This window comes from Pecten maximus, chromosome 5 (genome assembly GCF_902652985.1).
Source record: "Pecten maximus chromosome 5, xPecMax1.1, whole genome shotgun sequence".
Classification (NCBI taxonomy): Eukaryota; Metazoa; Mollusca; class Bivalvia; order Pectinida; family Pectinidae; genus Pecten; species Pecten maximus.
In genome coordinates, this window is record NC_047019.1 from 34,739,412 (window position 1) to 34,762,696 (window position 23,285).

General features: G+C 35.1%; 1 protein-coding gene across 1 annotated transcript; it reads left to right on the forward strand.

The window, feature by feature from the left end:
• The first annotated feature begins 85 nt into the window (after positions 1 to 85).
• On the forward strand, positions 86 to 22,606 carry LOC117327876 (peptidase M20 domain-containing protein 2-like). The gene is made up of 7 exons (XM_033885100.1): positions 86 to 178; positions 9,658 to 10,053; positions 13,242 to 13,390; positions 15,791 to 15,933; positions 20,674 to 20,828; positions 21,372 to 21,612; positions 22,206 to 22,606. The coding sequence occupies exons 2-7, from the start codon at positions 9,679 to 9,681 to the stop codon at positions 22,355 to 22,357; spliced, it is 1,215 nt and encodes a 404-aa protein (XP_033740991.1). The 5' UTR covers positions 86 to 178; positions 9,658 to 9,678; the 3' UTR covers positions 22,358 to 22,606.
• Positions 22,607 to 23,285: the final 679 nt, after the last annotated feature.

Below are 23,285 nucleotides of genomic sequence, written 5' to 3' on the forward strand. Positions count from 1 at the left end.
AGTTTAGTAAGTAGAATGGGTTGTCCTGACGTATAACTCACAAGGGATCCCGCTGGAACGTAAGTAATCATCAGTGTGTTACAAGAGCTCGACTAGTCACGACGATCCTGTCTTTGTTTCTGACCGCCTGGATCACGTCGCTTCACGTCTCTTCTCGTCATCATCAGGTCCTCACGTAGTAAGTACATCTTCATAGTGGTACGGCTATTTCCATGATTCCAGGCGATCTAAACAACAACATTAATACTCATCATTACATAACAGCGTACATGTTATATTTTGTACATACGTGACAGAGAATAGGACTCGTGGACAAATGTTACACCGATTTACATCTTCAGAAAAAAATAAATACGCGAATGCAAATATCATCGATTTTTAATATCCTACCTCAATCATAGTATCTACAATGGCGAATTTACGTACAATGAACCATTGTGTTATTATCTCATGACATAATAGTGTACATTTGGTAAAGTAATATTTAAGGGGTTTTCATGCAAAAAGAGGTTCGAGTACTTTTAGTATGATTTGACAGGACTCCGTATGCAAAATAAAATGTCGGTACAGAAAAAAAACCACTAAGAACACAAACCTTTCAACATTTGTTTCATTTTTTTATTCTCCTTTTTTAATTATAAAGCTATGCGGTTTTAAACAGCATCGCTGTTATTTTCAGACAAAATAATGTTTGAAGAAGGCGGATTCACTGGTGTTTTGGGTGTGTTTGTGACCCTGTATAAGTAGACTCTAATTATCTCTTTGTTGTTTAAAGATTACTCCGGTCCAAACATCATTACCAGTACATTATACATACTCTGTAGGAATGTTTGTGATAATGCTGTAGTATATATACCGAGACGTATATCTGATAAGGGATTCAGGTCATCATATAAACCCATAATGACACAGTAGATCGGTACTATCACAGTGCAGACATGTGTAGGGGGAAAGGAGGTCATCACATTGCCCATATATATGGTAATTTTTTTAATAGGAAATAGAAAACATACCTGTCTCTTCTTTAATACAACGTCACACTTATGGTGTAAATGCTATTTTCGTACCATCCGGTACAAACATACACATTCCCTTTTTACACCAAAAGGTTTAACACGAGGCATTAAATATATTAGAGACTTTCAAAGCAAAAATTAGGAGTTAGAAACACTAGAGAAAAAATAAATGTACCATACATTGTTATAGAATATGAATCATCAATGATGCGCGACCTTGATTTTGAAAAGGGGGAAAAATAGCGAATGCATATAACTAATATAGGAAAATGAGACAGGATGTTGCGGAGAAACGACTAGTCATATACTTCTTTAAAGACACGCATTTAATAAAGGTAGATTCTAGAGAATGACACATTCTCAACATGAAAACCGGGGTAGTGACCATGGAACAACTAATGGCGATTGTTGTCGCAAGCTTTGTCTTTGGGCATACGCGTGTATTAGGTAAATTGGTACTCTGCACCTTCGACAAGTTTATTTACCATAAAAAACACGTAGAGCTAGAAATCCAGAGTTGAATTTGCATTAGACCCGAACGGGTTATTTTTACAGCGGAGAAATTCGCACACGATTATGAAGTTAATATTTGATCAGGCTTCAATTTAAAATGCAATATCGATGACCTGAATAAGGTCGATAGGAACTAGGTAAATGTTTAATATTATTGTTCTTTATTTTTCATATTTTTCATTCTATTTTCATTTTTATTACTTTTTGTTTTGTTAAACCGTTCTAGTTTGCAATGTATGACCCCATATCGTGTCCTATAAGCAGAGAGGTGTAGCGACAGGCCGGATGAAGATCAGCGCCAATGACAGCATTATAATATTATAAGTGAATTGATATAATTATGGCAATTTTGGCATTATTAAATAAGTTTAATTCATATCAATTCGACATTCTATATATTCATAAATTTCCAAAACATGATCAATGCTTCAAAGATGCAAAACGTCTTTCGCTCAATAATCATCCCCGAATTCTATTGCGTCCAAACAGGTCAAAGTGGATCTCCTCTCCAAACCTAAACCTCTCTAAATCGGCCAAATATACATGTACCGTGCATAGTCGGTTTAGAGATGGTCTAGCGTATTTTGCAGTGTACTGATAAAGTTTGAAATTCATTGAATTATGGGTTTTTGTACTCCCCATGCTGATTATAACAATTGTTTTTACTAATGATGAGTTTTTTGGTCGCCTCCTATGAACAACACTTCAGGCCCTCAGCATCACTGTGTGGTGTCCTTAACATAATTGACGAGTCCTAGAAAAACGAAACAGCTGTATAGTGTCCCTAGCATCACTTACGAGTCCCCTAAGAAGGATTATACAGCTGTATGGTGTCCCTAAGCATCACTGACGAGTCCCCCTAGAAGGATGATAAGCTGTATGGTGTCCCTAACATCACTTAAGTGTCCCCCTAGAAGGATGATAAGCTGTATGGTGTCCCTAACATTACTTACGAGTCCCCCTAGAAGGATGATAAGCTGTATGGTGTCCCTAACATCACTTAAGTGTCCCCCTAGAAGGATGATAAGCTGTATGGTGTCCCTAACATCACTTAAGTGTCCCCCTAGAAGGATGATAAGCTGTATGGTGTCCCTAGCATCACTTACGAGTCCCCCTAAAAGGATGATAAGCTGTATGGTGTCCCTAGCATCACTTACGAGTCCCCCTAGAAGGATGATAAGCTGTATGGTGTCCCTAGCATCACTTACGAGTCCCCCTAGAAGGATGATAAGCTGTATGGTGTCCCTAGCATCACTTACGAGTCCCCTTAGAAGGATGATAAGCTGTATGGTGTCCCTAGCATCACTTACGAGTCCCCTTAGAAGGATGATAAGCTGTATGGTGTCCCTAGCATCACTTACGAGTCCCCTTAGAAGGATAATAAGCTGTATGGTGTCCCTAGCATCACTTACGAGTCCCCTTAGAAGGATGATAAGCTGTATGGTGCAGTTCATTTTAGCACTGTTGTATCTAACAAAACATTTGTTTTGAAATGTGCTACTATATTGTACGTCTTTTGTATCATCATTATAAGATGCCTCTGTTTGTAACGTTGTATCATCATTATAAGATGTCCCTGTTTGTTACGTTATATAATCATTATAAGATGTCCCTGTTTGTTACGTTATTTAATCATTATAAGATGTCCCTGTTTGTTACGTTGTATAATCATTATAAGATGTCCCCGTTTGTTACGTTATTTAATCATTATAAGATGTCCCTGTTTGTTACGTTATATAATCATTATAAGATGTCCCTGTTTGTTACGTTATTTAATCATTATAAGATGTCCCTGTTACGTTATATAATCATTATAAGATGTCCCTGTTTGTTACGTTGTATAATCATTATAAGATGTCCCTGTTTGTTACGTTATATAATCATTATAAGATGTCCCTGTTTGTTACGTTATTTAATCATTATAAGATGTCCCTGTTTGTTACGTTATATAATCATTATAAGATGTCCCTGTTTGTTACGTTGTATAATCATTATAAGATGTCCCTGTTTGTTACGTTATATAATCATTATAAGATGTCCCTGTTTGTTACGTTATAATCATTATAAGATGTCCCTGTTTGTTACGTTGTATAATCATTATAAGATGTCCCTGTTTGTTACGTTATATAATCATTATAAGATGTCCCTGTTACGTTATATAATCATTATAAGATGTCCCTGTTTGTTACGTTGTATAATCATTATAAGATGTCCCTGTTTGTTACGTTGTATAATCATTATAAGATGTCCCTGTTTGTTACGTTATATAATCATTATAAGATGTCCCTGTTTGTTACGTTATATAATCATTATAAGATGTCCCTGTTTGTTACGTTATTAATCATTATAAGATGTCCCTGTTTGTTACGTTATATAATCATTATAAGATGTCCCTGTTTGTTACGTTATATAATCATTATAAGATGTCCCTGTTTGTTACGTTATATAATCATTATAAGATGTCCCTGTTTGTTACGTTATATAATCATTATAAGATGTCCCTGTTTGTTACGTTATATAATCATTATAAGATGTCCCTGTTTGTTACGTTATATAATCATTATAAGATGTCCCTGTTTGTTACGTTATATAATCATTATAAGATGTCCCTGTTTGTTACGTTATATAATCATTATAAGATGTCCCTGTTTGTTACGTTATATAATCATTATAAGATGTCCCTGTTTGTTACGTTATATAATCATTATAAGATGTCCCTGTTGTTACGTTATATAATCATTATAAGATGTCCCTGTTTGTTACGTTATATAATCATTATAAGATGTCCCTGTTTGTTACGTTATATAATCATTATAAGATGTCCCTGTTTGTTACGTTATATAATCATTATAAGATGTCCCTGTTTGTTACGTTATATAATCATTATAAGATGTCCCTGTTTGTTACGTTATATAATCATTATAAGATGTCCCTGTTTGTTACGTTATTTAATCATTATAAGATGTCCCTGTTACGTTATATAATCATTATAAGATGTCCCTGTTTGTTACGTTATATAATCATTATAAGATGTCCCTGTTTGTTACGTTGTATAATCATTATAAGATGTCCCTGTTTGTTACGTTATTATAATCATTATAAGATGTCCCCTGTTTGTTACGTTATATAATCATTATAAGATGTCCCTGTTTGTTACGTTGTATAATCATTATAAGATGTCCCTGTTTGTTACGTTATATAATCATTATAAGATGTCCCTGTTTGTTACGTTGTATAATCATTATAAGATGTCCCTGTTTGTTACGTTATATAATCATTATAAGATGTCCCTGTTTGTTACGTTATATAATCATTATAAGATGTCCCTGTTTGTTACGTTATATAATCATTATAAGATGTCCCTGTTTGTTACGTTATTTAATCATTATAAGATGTCCCTGTTTGTTACGTTATTTAATCATTATAAGATGTCCCTGTTTGTTACGTTATTTAATCATTATAAGATGTCCCTGTTTGTTACGTTATATAATCATTATAAGATGTCCCTGTTTGTTACGTTATATAATCATTATAAGATGTCCCTGTTTGTTACGTTATATAATCATTATAAGATGTCCCTGTTTGTTACGTTATATAATCATTATAAGATGTCCCTGTTTGTTACGTTATATAATCATTATAAGATGTCCCTGTTTGTTACGTTATTTAATCATTATAAGATGTCCCTGTTTGTTACGTTATATAATCATTATAAGATGTCCCTGTTTGTTACGTTATATAATCATTATAAGATGTCCCTGTTTGTTACGTTATATAATCATTATAAGATGTCCCTGTTTGTTACGTTATATAATCATTATAAGATGTCCCTGTTTGTTACGTTATATAATCATTATAAGATGTCCCTGTTTGTTACGTTATATAATCATTATAAGATGTCCCTGTTTGTTACGTTATAATCATTATAAGATGTCCCTGTTTGTTACGTTATATAATCATTATAAGATGTCCCTGTTTGTTACGTTATATAATCATTATAAGATGTCCCTGTTTGTTACGTTATATAATCATTATAAGATGTCCCTGTTTGTTACGTTATATAATCATTATAAGATGTCCCTGTTTGTTACGTTATATAATCATTATAAGATGTCCCTGTTTGTTACGTTATATAATCATTATAAGATGTCCCTGTTTGTTACGTTATAATCATTATAAGATGTCCCTGTTTGTTACGTTATATAATCATTATAAGATGTCCCTGTTTGTTACGTTATATAATCATTATAAGATGTCCCTGTTTGTTACGTTATATAATCATTATAAGATGTCCCTGTTTGTTACGTTATATAATCATTATAAGATGTCCCTGTTTGTTACGTTATATAATCATTATAAGATGTCCCTGTTTGTTACGTTATATAATCATTATAAGATGTCCCTGTTTGTTACGTTATATAATCATTATAAGATGTCCCTGTTTGTTACGTTGTATAATCATTATAAGATGTCCCTGTTTGTTACGTTATATAATCATTATAAGATGTCCCTGTTTGTTACGTTATATAATCATTATAAGATGTCCCTGTTTGTTACGTTATATAATCATTATAAGATGTCCCTGTTTGTTACGTTATATAATCATTATAAGATGTCCCTGTTTGTTACGTTATATAATCATTATAAGATGTCCCTGTTTGTTACGTTATATAATCATTATAAGATGTCCCTGTTTGTTACGTTATATAATCATTATAAGATGTCCCTGTTTGTTACGTTATATAATCATTATAAGATGTCCCTGTTTGTTACGTTATATAATCATTATAAGATGTCCCTGTTTGTTACGTTATATAATCATTATAAGATGTCCCTGTTTGTTACGTTATATAATCATTATAAGATGTCCCTGTTTGTTACGTTATATAATCATTATAAGATGTCCCTGTTTGTTACGTTATATAATCATTATAAGATGTCCCTGTTTGTTACGTTATATAATCATTATAAGATGTCCCTGTTTGTTACGTTATATAATCATTATAAGATGTCCCTGTTTGTTACGTTATTTAATCATTATAAGATGTCCCTGTTTGTTACGTTATATAATCATTATAAGATGTCCCTGTTTGTTACGTTATATAATCATTATAAGATGTCCCTGTTTGTTACGTTATATAATCATTATAAGATGTCCCTGTTTGTTACGTTATATAATCATTATAAGATGTCCCTGTTTGTTACGTTATATAATCATTATAAGATGTCCCTGTTTGTTACGTTATATAATCATTATAAGATGTCCCTGTTTGTTACGTTATATAATCATTATAAGATGTCCCTGTTTGTTACGTTATATAATCATTATAAGATGTCCCTGTTTGTTACGTTATATAATCATTATAAGATGTCCCTGTTTGTTACGTTATATAATCATTATAAGATGTCCCTGTTTGTTACGTTATATAATCATTATAAGATGTCCCTGTTTGTTACGTTATATAATCATTATAAGATGTCCCTGTTTGTTACGTTATATAATCATTATAAGATGTCCCTGTTTGTTACGTTATATAATCATTATAAGATGTCCCTGTTTGTTACGTTATATAATCATTATAAGATGTCCCTGTTTGTTACGTTATATAATCATTATAAGATGTCCCTGTTTGTTACGTTATATAATCATTATAAGATGTCCCTGTTTGTTACGTTATATAATCATTATAAGATGTCCCTGTTTGTTACGTTATATAATCATTATAAGATGTCCCTGTTTGTTACGTTATATAATCATTATAAGATGTCCCTGTTTGTTACGTTATATAATCATTATAAGATGTCCCTGTTTGTTACGTTATATAATCATTATAAGATGTCCCTGTTTGTTACGTTATATAATCATTATAAGATGTCCCTGTTTGTTACGTTATATAATCATTATAAGATGTCCCTGTTTGTTACGTTATATAATCATTATAAGATGTCCCTGTTTGTTACGTTATATAATCATTATAAGATGTCCCTGTTTGTTACGTTATATAATCATTATAAGATGTCCCTGTTTGTTACGTTATATAATCATTATAAGATGTCCCTGTTTGTTACGTTATATAATCATTATAAGATGTCCCTGTTTGTTACGTTATATAATCATTATAAGATGTCCCTGTTTGTTACGTTATATAATCATTATAAGATGTCCCTGTTTGTTACGTTATATAATCATTATAAGATGTCCCTGTTTGTTACGTTATATAATCATTATAAGATGTCCCTGTTTGTTACGTTATATAATCATTATAAGATGTCCCTGTTTGTTACGTTATATAATCATTATAAGATGTCCCTGTTTGTTACGTTATATAATCATTATAAGATGTCCCTGTTTGTTACGTTATATAATCATTATAAGATGTCCCTGTTTGTTACGTTATATAATCATTATAAGATGTCCCTGTTTGTTACGTTATATAATCATTATAAGATGTCCCTGTTTGTTACGTTATATAATCATTATAAGATGTCCCTGTTTGTTACGTTATATAATCATTATAAGATGTCCCTGTTTGTTACGTTATATAATCATTATAAGATGTCCCTGTTTGTTACGTTGTATAATCATTATAAGATGTCCCTGTTTGTTACGTTGTATAATCATTATAAGATGTCCCTGTTACGTTGTATAATCATTATAAGATGTCCCTGTTTGTTACGTTATATAATCATTATAAGATGTCCCTGTTTGTTACGTTATATAATCATTATAAGATGTCCCTGTTTGTTACGTTATATAATCATTATAAGATGTCCCTGTTACGTTGTATAATCATTATAAGATGTCCCTGTTTGTTACGTTATATAATCATTATAAGATGTCCCTGTTTGTTACGTTATATAATCATTATAAGATGTCCCTGTTTGTTACGTTGTATAATCATTAGAAGATGTCCCTGTTTGTTACGTTATAAGTGAGTTATGGGGTCCCTGATTTAAAGTTATTTAGGGCATTACATATCGTCTAGCAACAATTTAATTAAAATTAGACTTGCAATTTCCGCTCCTATACGATATTCTACGATACACTTCAATACAATATATAACAATTGCCCTGTGGAGAGGAAATTGCAAGTCTAATTTTAATTAGAATGGGCATGGGAAATAATTAGTTTTCTTTTATATTAAAATTCTTTGATAATAAAATTTGTACAAACAAAACCATGTTTGTGCTATATGTAATTTATGTGTTCTGTTTTCTTATCAAAATTCATTATGTTGTAGTCGGGATAGAGCGATTAGCTAATATAAGCTGTTCTATATTATGTCCCATCTAAAATCATTAGTCACTTGACAGATTTACACTTAACCTGCAATGGAAAAGTATTTTGTTAATCATTGCATCTGTTGGCTGTATACAAATGAAAATGACCAACACCAAGAAAAATTAAAAATTAGAACCAGTGTCTAAAATTATTCTGTAGATTCGATTGGTTCGTTCTACACCTCCTACTTCTGTGATAATGGCGAGATCCTGGTTTATCTACTGACGCCATTGAAACACTTCATCTTCTTTTCTGTCAGCGCCTTCTTTTAGCATCCTTTTTGTCCCCATAGACACTCGGCTTGATATCACAGTCGCGAGGACATTCGACCTAAACCCATCGATACAAAGTACACGACTACACGTAAGAGTCACATAACAGATTAGTTAACCATAGAATTACACTGATTGGTCTTGGCCATTGACAGGTGTAATCGTTCACATGATGAAGGTGAATTGGGCCGGAAATAGATAATCTACGTGTCACCAGGTCAAATAAAATATATGAATAATACCCGGTAAGATAGTAAAAAGACGTTGAAACAAAACCATGAATATTTAAGGTAACTCAAAATCAAAGTTGTAATTCATCACCAAAGACATGATTATGGCTATATAGGAATTTTTGATAACTTTTTACTGTTTTGGGAAAATTGGAGGGAAAATTGAGGAATTGTGATTATATATATATACATACCAGCTATATTTTACAACTTCCTGAAATCAATGCCATAAACAAACACAATAAGAATTATCGTCCCGCGAACACAGCAAGTAAATTCCTTATATAAGATATCGAGCAACGTAACCTTCATAAAGAATCTTATCTGTCCTCTTACGTTATAGATTTTGATCGACGACAAGACTATGGACGTTCATCAGCTCAAACGTCTCGTCGGCCTTACTATAGACGAGGCCGCAGATGATCTAAACGAACTGAGTCAACAAATATGGACTCATCCTGAAACTGCAGACAAAGAGTTTTTCGCGCATGACGTGTTGACAAGATTTTTAGAGGATCATGGTTTCAAAAGCGTCGACAAAAAATATCTGCTTGAAACAGCATTTAGAGCCACGTACGGTGACCCAGGTTCTGAGGGAATACATGTGGGTTTCCTGTGTGAATATGACGCACTTCCGGGGATAGGACATGCTTGTGGTCATAACCTGATTGCCGAAGTTGGAATAGCAGCAGGCTTGGCATTGAAAGCAGTTATCTCACAATGCCCAAGTATTGGCAAAGTAAGTAAGATCATTAAGATTTTGTAAGCCATGGATCACTTCATACAGATGCGTTCTGCCTAACTCAGTGTTATATTTTGTTAGTTATAACCATCCACTATGGAGCTGGCACAGGGGCGTGATTACAGGTTGGGGATTTCTTTTTACTGATTGTTCGAGAGTGATGGATAAGAATAAAAGATCACAAGCATTATTCATTAGTAAGCAGTAATAGTAAAATTAAGAAGCTCGCGTAGTTATGTTGGAAATTTATTGATGAGAGTTAAATGCGGTAAACTGTTAACCTGTCGATAAGGAAGTACTGTGGAGTTTTCCTCATACGCATGTTTCTATGATAAATCAGCGCTGCCGTGCGTAGAATAGCATTTAAATGTCCAACAATCCTTTATGGACATTCGGATATCACTGATATTATCAATCACGTTTTGTTTGCAATTGATTTCCCCAACTGTACCTCTACGGATGGTGACATCACAAACAGCAGGTAACCGATCAAAGTAGGCAGGCTAGTTATATCCAGGCGCAAACCCCACAATTTGGCTGGTACAGAAATATAAAATACCGTTACCATCATCTTCCCTGGATAGCAGCAATAGAAAATACCGTTACAAACATCATCCTGGGGTGTCAGCAATAGAAAATACCGTTACCATCATCTTCCCTGTATAGTAGCAATAGAAAATACCGTCACCATCATCAACCCGGGATAGTAGCAATAGAAAATACCGTTACCATAATCAACCCGGGATAGTAGCAATAGAAAATTCAGATACTATCATCATCCTGGGATAGTAGCAATAGAAAATACCGTCACAAGCATCATACCAGGGATTGTGGCAATAGAAAATACCGTGACCATCATCAACCCGGGATAGCAGCAATACAAAACAAGAGGCCCAAAGGGCCTTAACGGTCACCTGAGATTTGAAATATTTCGGCCAACTAAATTGACCCTTTTTGGCCCCACTCATCAGTCCTAATGGGGTCAGTCTATGAAGAGAATTTGATTCTAACTTATAGTAGATAAGAAGATTTTTGAAATTTCAGTCAATTTGACCCTTTTTGGCCCCGCCCACCAGCCCCTGGGGGTCAACTAGGGCCAACATGTACATAACATCAAACTGTAATCCCATGATGATAATTTGAACCAAGTTGGAATGAATTCCAATACAAATCCAACAAATAATAGTCAAAAATGTGATTTCCCTATATAAACTATAGTAAAGTTTACCCCTTCCCCAGGGGCAAACGTGAGACCCCAGGGTCATGAAATTCACAATCTTGGTAAAGCACCTTAAGACCCTTCCATCTATGAAGAGTATTTGATTCTACCATATCTGAGAGTAGGGAAGAAGATTTTTGAAATTTTAGTCAATTTGACCCTTTTTGGCCCCGGCCACCAGCCCCTGGGGGTCAACTAGGGCTTACATGTACATACCATCAAAGTGTCATCCCATGCTGATAATTTGATACAAGTTAGAATTAATTCCAATAGAAATCCAACAAATAATAGTCAAAAATGTGATTTCCCTTTATAAACTATAGTAAAGTTTACCCCCTACCCAGGGGCAAACGTGAGACCTCAGGGTCATGAAATTCACAATTTTGGTAAAGCACCATAAGACCCCTTCATCTATGTAGAGTATTTGATTCTAACATATCTGAGAGTATAGAGAAAGATTTTTGAAATTTCAGTCAATTTGACCCTTTTTGGCCCCGCCCACCAGCCCCTGGGGGTCAACCAGGGCCAATATGTACATAACATCAAACTGTAATCCCATGCTGATAATTTGAACCAAGTTAGAATGAATTCCAATACAAATCCAACAAATAATAGTCAAAAATGTGATTTCCCTATATAAACTATAGTAAAGTTTACCCCCTCCCCAGGGGCAAACGTGAGACCCCAGGGTCATGAAATTCACAATTTTGGTAAAGCACCTTAAGACCCTTCCATCTATGAAGAGTATTTGATTCTACCATATCTGAGAGTAGAGAAGAAGATTTTTGAAATTTCAGTCAATTTGACCCTTTTTGGCCCCGCCCAACAGCCCCTGGGGGTCAACCAGGGCCAACATGTACATACCATCAAACTGTCATCCCATGCTGATAATTTGATACAAGTTAGAATGAATTCCAATAGAAATCCAACAAATAATAGTCAAAAATGTGATTTCCCAATATAAACTATAGTAAAGTTTACCCCCTCCCCAGGGGCAAACGTGAGACCCCAGGGTCATGAAATTCACAATTTTGATAAAGCACCTTAAGACCCTTCCATCTATGAAGAGTATTTGATTCTACCATATCTGAGAGTAGAGAAGAAGATTTTTGAAGTTTTAGTCAATTTGACCCTTTTTGGCCCCACCCCTCAGGCCCCTGGGGGCTGGGGACCATATAATTCACAATTTTGGTTGACCTTCAGCCATAGAAACTTTCTGCCAAATTTCATTGAATTTTGTTAAGTGGTTTTGGAGAAGAAGTCGAAAATGTAAAAAGTTTACGGACGCACGACGCACGACGCACGACGGACGAAGACGGACAAAAGGCGATTAGAATAGGTCACTTGAGACTTCGTCTCAGGTGACCTAAAAATCGTTACCATCATCATCCTGTGATGATAGCAACAGAAAGTACCAAAGACATAGAGGTTGTATGAGATTAAAGATGCTACATTCCAGATAAGGAAAATAATTATCAATTGAAAACAATAATAGATGGTTCATATACCAAAATTACATTATACTATGGCACCCTAAACAAATTTGAACTTTTATTTTTACTTCAATTCCACTTAAAGAAATGATTTCATCATGAAAAAATTCAATCGTACTTCGCCTCTCTGATGTTATGTTGCTTGTTACCTTCGGTCTTAAAATCAATCATTATTGGGACGTTTTTTTTTGTTTTGTTTTTTTCATTTGTTGATGTTGATTACATAACATTTCTATTGAGTATCTTTAAAGATGAACACGTAAAACTGGTCAAATAAGCAAAGTGTCGGCCACAACAACCACGGAGGAAACAACAACTGCACAAAAATTATGAAGAATAGGGAGACAAAGTTCTTTTAATGAGCCTACAAACAAATCGATCATAGTAAAAATTACTTTGTAAACACTATCAAAATACAGAAAATAGAGAAACATGAAATCTTATCAAACTTGCTTTTTGGTTTTGATATCTAGTTGACTGTACTTGGAACTCCAGCGGAGGAGCAGAATGGCGGCAAGGTGAGATTGCTGAAAGCCGGAGCATTTGAAGGCATTGACATCGCAATGATGGCCCATCCGTCAAAGTACGAGCTACTCAAACCCAACTACGTCGCCCGAAAAGAGTATGTTTTTTTGTCTGAATTAGGATTGATCGATACACGTTTGTATTGAGTTTTTTTTCAGAACGCGGAACTTGGAATGAATGAAGACGTATATTGATAGATACTGTTCTACCTTACAAATACACTTAACCAAAGTTCTAAGTGGTCACTGACTGTTTGATTTATAAAATTGATAATGAACAATCAGATTTTTTTTTATGAATCACAAATTTAATTATTCATATTTCATTAAAGGAGGTATCAAATTATTACTATTGATTCATCTGATAGAAGCCGGTATTGCAGCCTACAAGACACTCAAAAGTGACAGTCACACTCTCAATCAGTATCGCGTATGGCCTCCGTGTGCATTGATAACAGCTTGGCATCGTCGTCTCATTGATATAATAAAATTTTGTGTGGTGTTTTGTCCAATTCTACTCCATTCAGATGTTATGTTTTGCTCCAGCTGACCAAGGTTCTGTTGATGGCCTCTTGTCCTCACTTTTATATTCAAGAGGTCCCCAACATGCTCAATGGGATTTAAATCTGGACTGCGAGCTGGCCATTGCAGACAACGTATGCTGTTGTTGGTCAACATTCGCTGCGTGGCCCTTGCAGCATGACAAGGCGCATTGTCCTGGGCAAGAATCATTCCAAAGTTCCCTCTGATATGGGGTACCGCAACTGGCTGTAAAGCATCTGTTTGATACGAAGCTGCCGTTAAATTTCCTCGTATCCGAGCAACCTGCGTCTTCGTATGCATGGAGATGCCTGCCCAAATCATCATTGATCTGCCTCCAAAGTTGTCACTCTAAATGACGCAGTTGTCATCATTCCGCTCACCTTTCCTTCTGTACACTCTATTGCGGCCATCAGCAGTTTGGAGGTTGACTTTAACCTCGTCAACAAAAAGAACATTGGCCCAGTCAGCTCTTGTGAATCGCAGATGATGCCTTGCCCACGCTAAGCGAATAACACGATGTCTTTGAGTCAAAACATGACCTACCCTAGAACGTCGACATGACAAAGCCTCCTTAACCGAATTCTAATAGTTTGAGCAGTAACAGGTCTTCGATGTGTTCCACGGGTTGTTCTTGCTGTCTCTGCAGCTGTGGTAAATCTTGGTCCGAGATGAGACCGTCTTATGTTTCTGTCTTGACGAGCAGACGTAGCTCTTCGTCTTGGTCTGAGATCAATAACTGAGCCAGTTTGTTGGAACAACTCCAGAGCCTCTGGATGGCAAAGAGTGATCTGTTTAACATTCGAGCAACCTGTAACAACAACCAAACAATTATTACAGCATGTTATCGCATGAACTTGTGTAAATAATATTAATTAAATTATAATTCTCATCATAGCATATACTTGCCTGCCTCGCAGAACTGCCAGCTATTAACATTCCAACTGCTCTGCCTCTTTCCTCCGTGGTCAATTTCCCCATCTTAAATGCTTTTTTGAAATGCCGATACACAGAGAGGTGACAAGTGTAATAAAACGATATATGGGTACAGGGGCATGTGCAGTACATAGCGATAATAGGAAAGGCATGAAAGTCATGGTTGGCTGAAGATGACACGATAGAATCCGTATAACCACCCGGAAACATGCTACGTGTTGGCAATGTTTGATACGCAATATATCTAGAAAAGACAAGGTCGTAGAAAATATAAGATACCAAATGTAAAGATGACCACTTAGAACTTTGGTTAAGTGTACAGCTTTGTTAAAGAATTAATTGTTCATACAGGTTACATAGATACATTGCAGTGTAATTAGAAATACGTTTACTTATCAAAATACAGTATGGAAAACATGTTAGAAACGCTATTATATTTTCCCTTACATTCCATGCATCATAATTTGTAATTTGTTTTTCTGATTTTCATCAAGCTTATAGTTGATTATGATGCCATCAATGAATCGCTTTTATGGTCTATTTGTTTTAAAATCGATTTTATTTGCATAAAAAGAATGTTCCCATTACTGTAAGTGTCAATATTTTAGAGTTTTATTAGATAAAAATCCTCGTTTGATTATGGTCATCCTTTAAACATGGTTTGCCTCGACACAATTGGAAAGTAATTATGATGCTTCCTGTGATCTCCTTAAAAACTTATTCTTTAGTGCTTTCAACCATGTTTATAACTGTTATCCTATCAGTTTTTGTAATTGGATTTTGGATGTTGTTTTTTATTTTTTATTTTTTTTTTTTTTTTGCTGCTTCATTTTCGTTCACAATAGTGTCGCCTTTTCTGTAGGAATGTGTGTGTCTTTCTTTTCCTTTTTCCGTCCTCCAAAGTCATCCTTTGTGTTGATGATTTATATGATTAGATACTGCATAGTTCTGATCCTGTTATTAACCGACACATTTTCCCCGGCAGATTCTTTCTAACGGACGTTATTCCTTAATGCCTTCAGAATCAATTTCAAGTACACCGGGAGGGAATCCCACGCGGCAGAATGGCCCTGGGAGGGGATCAATGCTCTAGACGCTGCAGTGCTTTGTTACCAGAGTATATCCTGTCTCAGGCAACAGATGGTGCCAGGCTGGATGGTTCATGGTATATGCTTACTGCCGTATTTTAATCTCTCAATGATCTGTCGTCGCTATGTAGGATAGGCAGCATGTTTTCTGATTTTAATTTATGACAGACTATCGGGTCATATATTGTCACAGATATGATATATACATTTTATTAGTTTGACATGTCTAGCTATATAAAACATAATTATAGGATATTCATCCTTTTGCTAAACGTGCCAGATATTGGCGAAGATTCTTATCAAAATTGATAAAATGAGCTCGAATAATTTCCCATTTAGTTATCACGAAAACAGCCGTTTCATGTCGATCCTTCATTTTTGGATACTTACATTTCCATACGATTTCCTTAGTGTAATGCAATTAATTAATAATTTATACATATATTATAAATTTTGCTGTGCAATGGTACTCTTTAACACGGATAGTGTTAAGTCGGTTCCCTAGACATTGTATACAAAGTTTGATACGTGTAGTAATGAGTCGTTCATATGCTTTGAATGTTGTGCAATTCCAAATGTATTAAACCTATACCCTATAATAGTCTACGCTTTTCCTTCAAAATCGGGATGAATGGTTGTCGGTAGTGGTCGAGTGAGTGGATGGTTGGAATGATAGGCTTGGTCGTTGAAGGTCGATATCAAATTGAATCACTAGTCTACATATTGCCGTGGCTCACCTGCAAAGCAAATTTAAGGAGATTATTTTTTCAACATGCAAATAGCATTTAATAGTCTGCGCAGACCCTGGCTGTTAATAGGGCGTTAACCAAAATTAACAAAACCAGTCTGCGCAGAAAGCACTTCTCGCCGGAAATTAAGGACTTTACCAGATTTGATTTCCAAGAAAGTTATTGCAATTGTTTTGAAAGCCCTAATGTTTCATAGAAATACTGTCGATATCTCTTAAGATCATTTGTGTTGTTCGAGGCTATATGAACACTTAATCATAGGTCAGGAATAGAGAAAAGAACATATATTTGCCGTCAACCATCGCAAGTGAAGTGACTACTGTGTGGTAGCTGTAATGTATGGAAAGCCGTATGGGACCCCCGACTCCGTTCAAGATTTTTAACTAAGAAATAATTACACTTGCGCGGAAAATGAAAAGCCGTGCAAGATTGGCGTACCGTTGAAGATAAGCCGTTGAAGATTTTACCGTGAAAGATTTGTCCCGCGTAAGATTTGCCGCGGAAGATATGCTGTAGCTCTAGGATTGCCGATGAAGATTTACCGTTGAAGATTTACAGTTGAGTTAGATATATATCACTCGGCCATACTCGGCAGTTAAAGATTTTTGCCGTGTATGATTTACCGTTAAAGTTTGTATTACCGTTGAAGATTTTGCCGTTAAAGTTTTTACCGTTGAAGATTTAGCCGTTAAAGATTTTTGCCGTGTAAGATTTACTGTTGAAGTTATTAACGCTGAAGATTTTAGCCGTGTAAGATTTGCCGCAGAAGATATGCTGTTGCTGTAGAATTGCCGCAGAAGATTTACCGTTGAAGATTTACCGTAGAAGATTTACAGTTGAGTTAGATATATATCACTCGGCCATACTCGACAGTTAAAGATGAATTTTGTGTTACCGTTGAAGATTTTTCCGTGTAAGATTTGCCGTTAAAGGTTTTTCTTTTACCGTTGAAGATTTTGCCGCTAAAGATTTTTGCCGTGGAAGATTTACCGTTGAAGATTTTTGCCGTAGAAGATTTACCGTTGAAGATTTAGTTCACACAGAAGGTACGTATCATGCGCATGCGCAATGACCTTGTATTAATGACTTTGATAATACAAAATAATAGAGACCTATATGTTTATAACTGCCTATTATAGGTAATAATAACACTGAGAGTGATTTATCAAACACGAATATAATTGATTTAGGTAATTATGAATCTAACATAACACAAAATAAGTTTATGAGTTCATGAGATTATACATGTAAACATTTCCCTTTGTTGTGATGGTCACGTGCAGATCGATATATAACACATAATTCCATTTCTTCCTTGACCAATCGCTAACTGTAGTACACATCGATTTTTAAATCGGTAACAGATAGATTCATATTTATCCCTTGACTACGAAACTGTTCTACTATTTCAATATATCAAGATGGATTATTTGAAGGATATTGTACCTAATTGAAACATTATAAATACTATACGAAGAATATTTTCTTGTTTGCGGTCATATTTATCACTGTATATTAATTAAAACACTAGCGGGAGGGGTCAAAATGCAATAATGTCCAGATGGTGTGAACCGCGCTAGTAAATGTAACATATTTGTTGAATGTTATTTATTTGTCTCAATGTGTAAAGATTAATTCAAAATAAATTATATTATGATTGCCATTTTATACCGAGAATAAATAATACATACATAAAGATACATTAGATTTATTTGCTTGATTATACTATTGAACCGTTATGTACATGTTTCAAAGTCTGCTCCGCCCCATAAATCACCCCCCCCCCCCCCCCCCGGAGAAGGGGTGATCATAAACCTTTGATAGTACAGGAAATAGAAATAAAGGAGGAGTGTGGTGTGTAATATGATAGGATGCATAATTCGTTACACATCGTATCATAACATCTTACAAAAGCTGACTGACCAATCACAAGTAGTCATTTGGTTGTGCAGGCAAAATATTGGCTATCTAATCTACACAGCAAAATGTATGTGACAGGTCAGCAACCCAAACCTGGCTGGCGTGAGGAGGGGCGCAGGTCTGTACAGTAATTTACAACATGACCCCCCCCCCCCCCCCCCCCCCCCCCCCCCCCTCCCCTCCCCCCATCATGATAACTGTGAATTAAAAGTGTGCTTACATTACCTAACTATGAAAAACCAAACAATATGTCATATAGTTCAATATTATTCTTTAGGATTTATTGATGTAACACTAAGGGGAAAAAATCATTTGAATGCGTATTATGTGTCAGAAAATAAAGATTTATGTGGTGTATATAATTATCTTCTGAAATTTCACTCACAACTTGTATTAAAGACGTATTATAAACAAAAAATATGGTTAAGAAATTATACTATGCTTTACTCCAAAATCATTTTTATTTTTGAATACAGTTCATATTATACTTTGTAAAGTGTGATACAATTGTGAGAGTGACAGAGTGCGAAATTGGAAATAAATAAGTTTTAATGCCGTATTGTTTAATCTGAAAACAAACCAGGCTAGCCCAGTTCCAGTATCCTGGCTGGTATGTGTCTGTCAACACTAGGGCATAGTAAGGAGATAATTTAGGTCACTTGAGGTCAGTTTAAACAGCCTTAGTGAGATCGTGACCCAGAGTAATATGTCATTTGATTAAATAGATAAATAAGATTAATGAATTTTAGTTTCTTGCATTCAGATATATAAACACAGACGGGACTTGTTCCTTCACTACACTGTAGACCACAGGCACACGTGTGTGTTTCCCCTACAGTGTAAATTAGACCTTCGGGAGCTAGCTGTTGTAGCCATGCATGAAGAAAATTAATTGATACTGACAATGGTCCAGATAACACCAACATACACAAATTGCACCGAATCTCGGCCTTTACAAGTATTTTTCTTGATCAAATCTCTCATTATCGACACGCAGTATTAAAAATCGATGTGTACTGCAATTAGCGATTGGTCAAGGAAGAAATGGAATTATGTGTTATATATCGATCTGCACGTGACCATCACAACAAAGGGAAATGTTGATATGTATAATCTCATGAACTCATAAACTTATTTTATGTTATGCTAGATTTATAATTAATTAAATCAATTATATTCGTATTTGATAAATCACTCTCAGTGTTATTATTACCTATAATAGGCAGTTATAAACATATACAATTTGTAGGTCTCTGTTATTTTGTATTATCCAAGTCATTAATACAAGGTCATTGTGCATGCGCATGATACGTACCTACTGTGTCAACTAAATCTTTAAAGGTATATCTTCTACGGCAAAAATCTTCAACGGTAAAATCTTTAACGGAAAATCTTACATGGCAAAAATCTTTAGCGGCAAAATCTTCAACGGTGAAAGAAAAAAACCTGTAACGGCAAATCTTACATGGAAAAATCTTCAACGGTAACACAAAATTCATCTTTAACTGTCGAGTATGGCCGAATGATATATATCTAACTCAACTGTAAATCTTCTACGGTAAATCTTCAACGGTAAATCTTCTGCGGCAATTCTACAGCAACAGCATATCTTCTGCGGCAAATCTTACACGGCTAAAATCTTCAGCGTTAATAACTTCAACAGTAAATCTTACACGGCAAAAATCTTTAACGGCTAAATCTTCAACGGTAAAAACTTTAACGGCAAAATCTTCAACGGTAATACAAACTTTAACGGTAAATCATACACGGCAAAAATCTTTAACTGCCGAGTATGGCCGAGTGATATATATCTAACTCAACTGTTAATCTTCAACGGTAAATCTTCAACGGTAAATCTTCTGCGGCAATCCTAGAGCTACAGCATATCTTCCGCGACAAATCTTACGCGGCACAAATCTTTCACGGTAAAATCTTCAACGGCTTATCTTCAACGGTACGCCAATCTTGCACGGCTTTTCATTTTCCGCGCAAGTGTTATTATTTCTTAGTTAAAAATCTTGAACGGAGTCGGGGGTCCCATACGGCTTTCCATAATAAACGGATTTGTAAGTTATGTCGGGAAACAATATAGATATTACATTTATTGTGTTTAATCGTATTCGACTGTAATCTTTGTTTTTTTAATAGGCGTTATTTCGAACGGGGGACACCGCCCAAATATTATCCCTGGAAATGCGCAAATCGACTACTTCATACGTTGTCCTACAACGACCGAACTGAGAGTATTCGAGGAAAAGGTTCTGAGGTGTGCGGAAGGAGCTGCAAGTGCTACCGGCTGCAAGGTAGAAATGGATAGTGACGTCAGTGGTACTAGCATCAATTAAAGGACGTCGGTAGTGTTAGTGACTGTAAGGTATAAATCCAAAATTGGTCGTCAGTGTTAACGACTTAACGGAAGGATTTGATAAGGTTCCGATACTACCGCTAGCAAATTTAATAAATAAAATGGTGATTGATCGATACAATCTCTACTAATGATCAAAAAGGAAAAGTTACAGAGTAAAATGGTGTTTAAGGAAACTGTAACAAAATCAAACAAAAATAAAAACGAGAAAAGGAAAGTGTGTCTAACACGTGCTACCCAGTAACTCTGCTTAATTATATCAAAGTATCAGATTGTCCATATTGTTTAACCGAGATTTTCTTCCAAAGAAAATTAACCTTAATCATTACAATGAAAATATATTACTTTCATATTTAGTTTGGTTTGGTATCGTTTTGTCAACACAATAAAGCAATTTTTCAAATCTTGAATAATTTGTTTATTATAACAGGATGGTAATTTTCTTGTGCTAAAATTTATTTATTTTATGCTTCACACACAGCTGGAAATCGTCCAGGGGGAGGAATACAGAGCCCTGATGACCAATGAGACAATGATTGACCTTTACGAGAAAAATGGAAGTTCCCTTGGTATTGAGTTTGAAAGGAGAGAGAAGATAACCAAGAAATTGGGAGGTTCGTCAGATATGTCTGATGTGTCTCACGTCGTTCCTTCGATCCATCCCGAGTTTCGGATAGGGACAGACTTCAACAGTCATACCCAGGAATTCACACCTGCCTCAGGTAACAAAACATGATATGCACGTAAAACCTCAGCTGTATCAAAAAATCATCTGATTATTTTCTTCTTTGTGGGAGGGGAGGGAAAGAGGGTACATTCACATCGTAACACTATTGTTATAGGAGACTTATGACGGGCATCTAAAAGTTCATTACAACCTCAGAAGTGTGAGGTGCATACACACTGCGGAGCGGGGTACAAATAAAACCTTTCAGAGCTCCAAGTATAGGATAGCAATAGAGGTCAAATAAAAGAAGCAAAAAAGCTGCTGATTTCCAACAGTCCATGAGGCAGACGGCTAAAAAAATGAAGTAATAAACTCTGTCGGAACGCAGTAAATGATCTGATGTTTACTCTTTACTCCAATATAAGCTCGGTACCAACAATTTTCCTGCTTATCCTTGTCCTTCTTGCCCTCTTATACAATGTATGTATTGTATATTAAGGATCAAGCTCTGTAAAGAAATATGCCAGTAGCATGTGTATCTGAACAAACTAGATACAGATTATAAGAGTAGGTTAGTGGGGAATGTTTTGTTTTAAATGTATAATTCACATCAAACACATTTTGATCGTTTTTTTTTTTTTGTTCCAGGCAGCGCCGAGGCACAGAAGAACACGTTGGCCGTGGCCAAAGCCTTGGCTATGACTGCGATTGACATCTTGGTTGATAAGAACCTAATGGCCAAAATTCAGAAAGATTTCGAGGATGGCCAAGAACGTGAAAAAAATACAAGTGCCATGTGACATTACAATGTTACTTCCGGAATTTTTTCAGGTTTTTGTTTTCGTAATATTTGTACTAATAAATCTATATAGTGACCACAACTCGAATATTATTTTTTTTTAATCCAACGATATTCAATTTGCTGAAAGAGTAATGGAAAAGCAATCATTTTCAGCGTTATGAAAGAAAACCCAATCTCATTTGTCAATTGAATCTGCGTTATTCGGTATTTTCTTTAAATTTGATTTACAATAAAATTTTGAAAATGCTTTTCTCGTTTGTTTTATGTCTTCATAAGAATCGCATCCATTACTCCCATTATCACGATTTCACTGACATATGTCCTCTACTGACAGAAAAATTAACAACGCAAGGTTGACGCAGGTCGATTTAGACAATGGGAAAGTTTTATGGCCAATATTATGATCTCATTTTTGAGTTGTTGATATGCGTTCCGTTGTCACAACACTAGTTCTCATTATGGGATTATGACTTAACCCGTCATTGACCTAGATTAAGGTGGATATCGTTAATGAAGCAAAATGCACTTAACACGGTTACCCTCCCGAACGACATGGCCAATCCTTTTTGTACATGTATATTTTGAAGGGTCTCCGTGTTAATCTATTTTTGTTTAAATTTTGTTCCAATCTTATTAGAATACTTCACAACGTTGTATATGGTTTCCGTATTTTAATAACATTGGTTCTGCCTTCTTTTTATCGATTTTCAGCTGGAATTAGTTGGAATTCTCTGTTGTTTTTAGTTAGAATGGTGTCGGTATTCTGTTGTTTTAGTTAGTATTATGTTGGTTTCGTGGTGTCGGTATTCTGTGTTGTTTTTATTTAGAATTATGGTTTCGTGGTGTCGGTATTCTGTGTTGTTTTTAGTTAGAATTATGGTTTCATAGTGTCGGTATTCTCTGTTGTTTTAGTTAGAATTATGGTT

Excerpts from the sequence above, each read along its gene's own strand:
- LOC117327876 (XM_033885100.1), top strand. The coding sequence starts at position 9,679 with ATGGACGTTCATCAGCTCAAACGTCTCGTCGGCCTTACTATAGACGAG. Across the intron at positions 13,391-15,790 it reads AACTACGTCGCCCGAAAAGA|AATCAATTTCAAGTACACCG; the intron begins GTATGTTTTTTT and ends TAATGCCTTCAG. Across the intron at positions 20,829-21,371 it reads CAAGTGCTACCGGCTGCAAG|CTGGAAATCGTCCAGGGGGA; the intron begins GTAGAAATGGAT and ends CTTCACACACAG.